This window comes from Orycteropus afer, unplaced genomic scaffold (assembly GCF_000298275.1).
Source record: "Orycteropus afer afer isolate SDZICR_OR568_19922 unplaced genomic scaffold, OryAfe1.0 scaffold00039, whole genome shotgun sequence".
In the NCBI taxonomy this organism is placed as follows: Eukaryota; Metazoa; Chordata; class Mammalia; order Tubulidentata; family Orycteropodidae; genus Orycteropus; species Orycteropus afer.
Window position 1 is genome coordinate 3,507,544 of NW_006921626.1, and position 10,057 is coordinate 3,517,600.

The window sequence follows — 10,057 nt, forward strand, 5'->3', positions numbered from 1 at the left end:
GGAATTTAAAGTTTCTTTGCAGTCCTGAAGTTGTCTAATTCCTTTTGCCTTTTCTTTCTCTCTCTCTGGTATGAAGAAAAACCCTTAATCACTGAAGGTAATCAGTTAAAAGGGAGTTTCCTCAGGGGTATAGCCTGATTCATATATATGTGTATATATATATATATATATATATATATATATATATGAACATACTGCACATATTATGTTCCAGTCTCTTTTGTAAGTTAACCCATTTAATCTTCCTAATTATCCCGTGAAGTCTACTTCCCAAGACAAACTTCACTGTGCTTTTTTTGGCTTGTCACTGGCACTGCATGAGCAAGTCTTGGGTATTTGAGACCCTGGAGAACTGAATTAGGGCCAAGGATATCACCATTGAATTGTGTTTACCATATGTCACCATCCTTGCAATATGTGATATTTCAGATCAAGGAAGACATAAAAGTCTTGGCAAATGGGTATTCCCTTTAAGTATTCCTGGATGGTGCAAACAGTTAACATGCTCAGCCACTAACCAGAAGGTTGGGAATTCAAGTACACCAAGAGTTACATCAGAAGAAAGGCCTGGCAATCTTTTTGAAAAATCAGCCATTGAAACCTTATGGATCACAGCTCTACTCTGACACACACAGGGTTGCCATGAGTCAGGTTATTCCCTTTGAGCAAGTATGATCACGTGAGCATACATATTAATAAATCACAAATTAGGAGTGATTATGTTCTTTACCCAAGAGGAGAGTCCATCAACTATAGATGTTGAAGTTGAATTGGAAGGGCAGAGGTGGGTAGGAGTTGTTGGGACCTCCACACACCCACGCATTTCCCTCGACGCCCCTTGGCTTGCTATGACTCACAGTCTGGAGCAGGAATGCTGACTAGCAGCTCAAGCCACTGTTTTTGGGGAGTGTGCCATCAGCTGCCTCTCGTGGACTTTGCCATTGGTTGAAGTTGGTTCCCTCATGTTCTTAGTGAAAACAGAGCCCTGAGGAGAAGATGAGGTTCTGGTGTCATGTCCACCAGGCACTGAGGTTTTCATGGCTCTAACTCCTCTGAGAGGGCACGGTGTCTCACGGACTCCTAAATCAGTAAGCATACATCAGAGAGAGTGAAACAGCCACATCCCAAGATCTCTTTTTCTCCTTTTTATCACCTGTTACTGACATTCCCCAATATAGGTCATCTCCAGGGAATGGAAGCCGGCTTTACAGAAAATTTTTCCTTCTGTCAGTATTTTCCAGCTCCAAGTTACTCAAACAGCAAACTCCTCCTGGTACATTTTGATGCAATTTGGTTCACAGAAACACATCTCCTGTGATTCTGTGGGAACATACGGCAGCTATTGTGTGACAAGAAGATACTTATAGTTTAAGCATAAAGTACGTTAGTGTAGCTCAAACCAGGTCATGAAAAAGCCCCTCAGGGAGTCTGCAACCAGACAGCAGAGATGTGAAGAGCTTCTTATTGACTCAATTAAAGAATTTTTTCAGATAAAGTTAAATTTTTCTGATTAGAAAATTACCTCTTTTTTTAAATTAACACATTTTCTATGTTCAGTTTGAAAATTACAGAAAAACATAAAGAAGAAAAGTCACTCACCACGTACTATTAAATGGTAGCTATGATAATCTCTGTTGTGTTTCTAATATTGCTTATATGATATTGTATATACACATACCATGTTTCATAGATATGGTAAAAAAATATGATATTTCAAGGAGCTCTGGTAGCATAGTGGCTAAAGCACTTGACTGCTAACCAGAAGGCTGGCGGTTCAAACCCACCAGCCACTCCTCGGAAGGAAGGTTGGGCAATCCTACTTCCGTAGTGATACTGCCTCGGAAACCCAAGGAGGGGTCACTATGAGTCGGGGCTGACTCGACGGCACATAACAACAACAACAACAACTATAATTGATATAACTATAATAAAAATAATTGATATAATTTAATATTACAATAATTATAGATTATATATAGAGATAGTTTGCTATTTAACCATTTTAATTGCATAATTCAGTGACATCAATTACAGTCACAATATTGTACAACCATTACTACTGTCTACTTTCAAAACTTTTTCATCACCCAAGTAGAAACTCTGTACCCATTAAGCAGTAACTCGCCATTCTGTCCTACCCTTAGCACCTGGTAACTTCCATTTTTTGTCACTATGCATCAGCCAATTCTAGATATTTCATATAAGCAGAATCATATAGTTTTTATCCTTTTGTGTCTGGCTTATTTCACTTCACATAATGTTTTCAAGATTCACTCATGTTGTTGTATGTATCAAACCTTTGTTTCTCTTCATGGCTGAATAATATTCTGATGTATAGATGCAGCACATTTTGTTTACTCATTCTTCTGTTGATGGACTTGGGTTATTTCTACCTTTTGGCTATGTGAATAATGTTTCCATGAACATTGGCATACAATTACCTGTTTAAGTTCCTACTTTCAATTCTTTTGGAATTATTGGGTCATTTAGTGCTTCTAGGGAGCTCTGGTGCCATAGTGCTAAGGCATTTGACTGCTAACCAGAAGGCTGGCAGTTCAAACTCACCAGCCACTCCTCAGAAGGAAGATTGGGCAATCTACTTCCGTAGTGATACTGCCTCAGATACCCAAGGGGGGGTTGCTATGAATCAGATCCAACTTGATGGCAGTGAGCATAATAATTCTAGGAGTCCCTAGTAGCACAGACTGTTAAGCACTGTGGTACTAACTGAAAGATTGGTGGTTTAAACCCATCCAGAAGTACCTCAGAAGAAAGGCCTGGAAATCTGCTTCCAAAAAGTTACAGCCATGAAAACTCTATGGAGCAAAGTCTCAGAGAAGAAACTAGACTATAGGGCTAATGAAGCCAAAGCTTCATCTACCCTGAGACCAGGAGAACTAGATGGTGCCCTTCTACTACTACTGACCATTCTGATTAGGGCCACAAAAGATGGATAGACTGTGACAGAATGGAACACAACTCAAATTCTTAAAAAGTCCAGACTTACTGGACCAGTTGAGACTAGAGGACTCCCTGAGACTATTGCCCTGAGATATTCTTTAAACTTTGAGCTGAAGCTGTCCCTGAGGTCACCTTTTAGCAAAATGACAGATTGGCACATAAAATAAAGGTTACTAGCTATGAGTATGGTGCTCTGTTAAAAAATGATCTATATGAGACCCAAATGTCAACAATTTCCCTAAAGCAAAGATGAGAAGATAAGGGGGCAGGGAAACTAGAGTACTGGAAATGGAACAACCAGAATGGAATTAAAGAGAATTTGGACACATTTGTGAAAAGTATAACTAATGTCACTGAACAATTTGTGTAGAAATTGTCAAATGGGAACATAACTTGCTGTGTGAACTTTCACAAGAAACATAAAATATTACTTTTATTACTTAAAGCAAACCAACCAACCCTAGGAAGCACATTCTACTCTGAAACACATAGGGTTGGAATGACTCAATGGCAACTGGTATTGTTTTGTTTTATGGTCCTTCTATTTTAACTTTTTGAGAAACCATCAATCGTTTTCCACAGCAACTGCACCATTTTACATTCCCAGCAGTAATGGCCATGGGTTCCAATTTCTTCACTTCCTTGCCAACAGTTATTTTCATTTATTATTATTTTTTTTTCATAGTAGCCATCCTAGGGGTAAAGTGGTGCCTCACATGGTTGTATATATAGTTTTGGATTTCAGTGTTTTCACTTAATTATGTATGCCAGACATACCCCTGTTATTATAAATTCTTCAGTAGCACATTTTAGTGGCTCCACATTAGGTCACTATATGACTGTGCAATGACTTATTCAACCATTCCTTTGTTATGGGGTATTTAGAGTGTTCTCCATTTTCTCTTATATATAAACAATGAACGTCAGTGTAAAACAATCTTTGTCTACATTTCTAAATTAATTCTTAGGAATCACCAAATCAGTGTTTTAAAGGCATGTACACTCTCTCTCTCTTTATGTGTACATATAGCCACGTTGCTTTCTTAAACTGTACTAATTTATATTCCCACAAGCTGAGTGTGAGAATACACTTTTCGTTGAACTCTTGCCAGCCCTTATTATGCCTACAATCTTTACTTATCTGGTAAGTGCAAAGTAGTGTCTCCTTTAATTTAATAATTGTTTATGACATCCTTAGTCTCTGAAGGAAATTTGTCCATTTAATGGGAAAATAATTTCCTGCAAGTTCATGCCATTGCCCAATATTCTGGAACATTACACTTGCAATAAATGTTTGTTGAGGGCTTACTGGGTGCTAATATCTGAGAGAGAATACCCAAGTGAACCCACTGTGCCTGGCTGCAAGGGTTTCTGGACAGAGCAGGATGTAGGGCTGAGTGCACCAAGGGCTCAGAACTGATGAAGGCTGAGAGGAGGTAATCTCATTCACGGAGCCCATGAGAAAGGAGCTCTCCACGCAGGGGATGAGGGGACGTGCATGCAGGGTGCAGGTGCCTAGAAGGTTTGATTGATACCAGCTGGATCCAGTTGTAGAAAGAATGCCATGGGACTGCTTTATAGGGCAAAGCTGAATAGACTGAAAAACACTAAGGAATATTGATGTCCTTGCATACCTTAAAAATAAAAAATAACAATTTTTGTTTTTAGATATTTTAACATAGATATACTTAGACTACAATGATATTTTAAATGCTTTATTGTAATTACAACATTTCATATTTTTTAAAAAAGGCTAGAAAGAAAAAGGAGAAAATAAAAATTTATTATATATTAAAAAAAAAAAAAAAAAACACTATGTAAATCTTGGTGAGGAACCTTCCAGATACATTGCTGTTTTTTTTTTGTTTTTGCTTTTGCTTTTGTTTTTTAACATAAGGGAAATCATCCCATATGTTCTATCATCTATGTATGTATGTATGTATCTATCTATCTATCTAGCTAGCTATGATGTGCTTTTCTTCATTCAGCAACATCTTGAACATTATTCAGTGTCAATAGGTATCAACTTCCATCTTCCTTTTTAATGCCCACATAATAATTCATTGTACATATGTCCTATGAAGCATTTAGCCAGTCTCTAGTTGATGACTTTCCCAGTTTATTTTGATCATATAGGGTCATTGATACCAAACCTGAAAAAGTGCTAAGGATTTCAAAACTGAACAATTTTCTTTGTTTATTCATTTATTCATTCCCTCATCTTATTTCATAAGAGTGTAAAATTGCTCCTAACAATTGTATGTACAACACAACACAACACAATAAACTTATGAGTAGCACACAGAAAATCAGGATCACAGAAAAGGGCTCACCAGTGTTGTAACTAAAGTTAGGGGAGTGAAAGGCCTAGGCTGGTGGTCCCAAAGGCTCTATTGAAGTCAGTTGGATTTGAGGTTCTGATCTGATCTGTGCTTTCCAAAATAATTCCACTTATACCCCTGCCACTGTTTTTCTGAAGCCATTTGGGCTTTTGCTGCCTGCCTTTACCTCTTATGCTCATGTTTTCTTGACCTTCTGTGGGCAAGTTGGTACTTAAGAGATCATCTTGGCATGGGTGAGCATGCATGTGTGTATGTGTGCGTGTGTGTGTGCACATGTAGACAGAGATAGAGAATCTTCTCTGCTGGTTATGTTTTAAGTTTTGCACATTTAATTTTTGGCTTTGCAAATGCTTATATGGATTCTAGTGAAGGTCTCAAATAAGTAACTATCCCCCCCATGCTTCCTGTAAGTTCTGTGTTTCACATTTCTCCCATTCCTAAAGACCTAATTTCACTTCTTTTTCTGGGTACTACTTGTGATGGAGAACAATCTAATCTTAATTTAAGTTTACAGGATGAATGCAAATTCATAGCAAAATCTCAGAATTACGCCACCGAACTGAGCCCATTATGTATAGTACTTCCTGCTTTCTCCCTGCTTTCCTCTATTCCTTTTCTTACGTTTTGAGGTGGACTGAAAAAAACCACAGTATCATCGCTTTAGGTAATTGTCATTGTTGTTAGCTACAGTCAAGTTGGCTGCCTGTCTCTCATAGAGACCTCACTCAGGATTGGATCCTTGTGACCCACAGGGCTTTCATTGGCTGATTTTTGGAAATAGATCTCCAGGCCTTTCTTCCTAATCCATCATAGTCTGGACCCTCCATTGAGTTACTCCAACTCTGTCTTCTGTTGCTTCTGTAATAAATGTGGCTAATTTTGTACCACAAGTGCACGAGTAAGATTATCTTCAGCTAAATCTATCCTTGGTCTAGGGTATATTCCTGTTCACTGACCCTTACCTGATCTTCTCACCTGTCTATGCATTTATCTCTAACCTGGAGTTGGGTGTTAGTGGTAACGCAGTATTGTGCATGTACTAGTATTTGCCTCTGTATTTGTCTATATCTTATGTGCATGTTTCAGTGTCTTTTCTTTCCCCAATGTCATCATGCTGATCACAGACTCTTTCCATACCATCCCTCCCCTCACACAAGTGAACATGTGACCCCCAACTAGTCTGAAATTTTCCCTCCCGGGTGTGTTCAAACCTCCAACCTGAAGGTAAGCAGCGAGTGCTTAATCCTTGCCCCATAAAGAAGTAGTTTGTTAAGTGAATTCCTCATGGAGACTTCCCCATCTGTGGAATTCAAACTTTAAAAATCAACAGATCTGAGCAGAGACAGGCATGGGCCCCTATAAGATAAAGAATAGCAGATGGCTTTCCTATTAGTGAGAGAGGCCTCTGAATATTTAGAGTGCTACATAACTCCCCTCTCAACTACATTATATCATATTTTATATTATGTAATATAATAGTATTTAAAGTAATTATATTACGTATACCAAAAAACAAACTCACTGCCACTGAGTTGATCCTGACTCATAGCAACCCCCAGTGGGTTCCAAGGCTGTAAATCTTTATGGAAGAGGACTGCCTCATCTTTCTTCTGTGGAGGGGTGGGTTCAAACTGCTGATCCTAAGGTTAGCAGCCAAATGCCCTAACCATTACATAACCAGAGCTCCTTATATTACCTATAATCTATACAATATATACGGAAGGCACTCCGGTGCTACTATGGTTAAAGCATTGAGCTGCTAACCAAAAGGTTAGCAGTTTGAACTTACCAGCCACTCTGTAGAGATCAGGTAGCCTCTTTCAGTAAAGATTTACAGCCTTGGAAACTCTATACCAGCAGTTCTATTCTATCCCATAGAGTCACTATGAGTCAGAATAGACTTGATGGCAGTTTTTTTTTTTTTAATACCTATTGAACTTATGTAGATTATACATACTATAATTACTATAGTTATTATAATTATACACACACACACACACACACACACAATTAAAGGAGCTCTGATAGCGTAGTGCCTAAGACACTTGATTGCTAACCAGAAGGCTGGCTGTTTAAACCCACCAGCCACTCCTTGGAAGGAAGGTTGGGCGATCTACTTCCATAGTGATACTACCTCGGCAACCCAAGGAGGAGTCGCTATGAGTCAGGTCTGACTCAACAGCACATAACAACAACAACAACATGTATAGTTAAAAGCTGGTGGTTAAAAACCCTGCCTTCAGAATCAAAAGGGTTTTGAAATCTAGTCTTCTTGCGATGATCACAGGAAAATTGTACAATCTTTCTCTGGGCCTTTGTTTCTTCGTTTTAAATGGGGATCATAGTAGTACCTACATCAAAGTTGTGAGAATTGATTGAACCGCTGGGCAAATATTGGCAGAGCTCATTGTTCCAGGGTGGGAAAACATAGCCAGTGGAATAGTGGGACCCCACTGGCAGACTGTCCCTATGTGGAAGTAGCAATGCTTATTACATGAATCTTATGACTGACTTCCTTTGGGTGACATTTTGCTCATCAAAGAACTTTCAGACTTTAATTCAGCTCCCATTGTAGCCTAACTATAAGGGAAGGACAGACTTCTCCTGCAAATGTATTCCTCATTGTATATCAGTAAATTGGCCATCTAATTAATTTATAAGTTAATGTAGTTAATAGCTAATTAACTAAGTTAGTTCATTTGTAATCCTCATGACAGATGTCCCTGTATAGATCTGTTCTTGCTGTGCTGACAGAATCAGGTTTCTGAGAGGTGGACCCTGGCCTCATTAACACACTACCTCCCTCTGAGTTCTGTGGGCGGCATACTCCTTGGCATCTTTTTTTGCTACTTTCTTCTGCTAGTTCCATAATACTACTATAAAGTCGGATGATTAATTTAAGAGGAAATGTTCTCTTTTCTCTTAGGACACCTGGGATGAACTCCTAATTGGCAACGTGGAAATGAAAAAGGTTATGTCTTGCCCCAGGTGAGGAATCTTTCCAGACATGACTTCTGGAGAGCAGTGTGTCCTTTGGTTCTTAGCAAAAAACCACCGGCCTTAGCCTTGGTTGTTACCCAACAGGTGCGTTATGACCACTGTGGACCCAGACACTGGAGTCATAGACCGGAAGGAGCCACTGGAAACCCTGAAGAGGTAAAACACCCAAGTGTCTGGTATGTTTTCAGGAGTATTGTCACCCTAGAGCTCCCTGCGGGTTGAGTGCTTTGTCTGAGCCTGAAATTTAAGTGGATACAGCCATTTTGTCTGAACACTTTCCACTCTGCCTTCTGGTTGGTTTGTGTCTGTTGGCTAATATAGGTGGGTCCTTGTTGCTTCCTGTTTTTTCCTGGATGGACCTTGAACTGCTTTTCACAAATTTCTAATGGGATAATACTATGTTTTGAAATTCTAATAACTCCATACCAATGTTTAATAACATTTACATGTGCATTTTGAAATTAAGGCCTCAAATACTTTAATTATTTTTATTACCAACTCAGATTTCTTTATTAGAACCAATATCAAGTAATATGAGAACAATTGAATAATACCAAACTCCAAACCAAACTCACTGCTGTCGAGTCAGATCACTCACAGTGACGCCTCCTTGGGTTTCCAAGGTGGTATCACTATGGAAGTAGATTGCCCAACCTTCCTACTGAGGAGTGGCTGATGGGTTTGAACCACCAGCCTTTTTGTTAGCAGTCAAATGCCTTAGGCACTATGCCACCAGAGCTATTAGTATGTATTACATAATAATAATAATAATAATGGTTGTGTAATGAAGTATGGAATAAGTTATCAGAGGTTGTTTACACAGAAGCTTTTTTTATGTCATGGTTTTTGTTTTGTTTTACTGTTTAAAGAATTTTGGCCAAGATTTCAGTTCTCAGTGTAGATGATTTTTAAACCTAAGTTACCATTTTTGCGTGCTGTATATTATTGGTCTCTTTCTTCCATTTTGTTGTTGTCCTGTTGCCAATAGGTATAGTTTGAGGAGAACCTTTCACAGTTTTTTCTTGAACCCTTCAGATATATAATTCTATTTTGATTTTTGGTTTTTGAGATTCAGTGATGTTAATTTTTTCTTTAGCTTCTTTTTAAAAATAAAAATAATAACTTCAGTAATAGTTCAAATGCACATGCTAATTGTATCACAGTCTGAATTTGTGTCCACTAAAGAGCCCCAGTTTTGGGCTCATCCTTGAGGGGATTGATATCATAATGTTCCAATGCATTAAATAAAGTTTGTGAGAGACTGAACTATTTTGAGATTCCATGAGTATTTAGTTTAATGAATTGTGAAGTTAAAAGTATACATGCAACTGAAGTTTTTATTTTAAGTAACACATATAAGTGATGTATTAATTTTAAGTCATCATATACTTTTTTTTTCCCCCATATTGGCTTCAAACTGAAGCCAAGGAAAAACTGTTTAGACTCTCAGGACCTTTCAAGAAAAGTCAGGATTGTTTGCAGTTTGCCTTCTCCATCAATGTTTTAGAAAAGCCTTGCTACTTATCCATAAATAACTCACCAGGCCTGAGCATGGAAGATGTGAATCCTATAAAGATAGCACTCACTGATTTCCTTTTTGTGCCTGATGGTAAATTTTTGCTTCTTTCAGCTACCGCCTGTGTGATCCATCTGAGAAACATATATACAAATCATCTCCTCTTTTCGGGACCTATTGCTTGGTGGAAAAAATTGGAACCATGAGAGTTGGTGACCCTGTGTACTGCATAGTGTAA

The 10,057-nt window shown here is 38.4% G+C and overlaps 1 protein-coding gene across 1 annotated transcript in view; it reads left to right on the plus strand.

The window, feature by feature from the left end:
* The window catches only part of MTARC1 (mitochondrial amidoxime-reducing component 1), a 189,112-nt gene extending 179,055 nt beyond the window's left edge, over positions 1-10,057 (plus strand). The window contains 3 exon segments of the mRNA XM_007936988.1: positions 8,230-8,291; positions 8,388-8,459; positions 9,934-10,057. Of these exon segments, the coding sequence (XP_007935179.1) occupies positions 8,230-8,291; positions 8,388-8,459; positions 9,934-10,057 (258 nt within the window).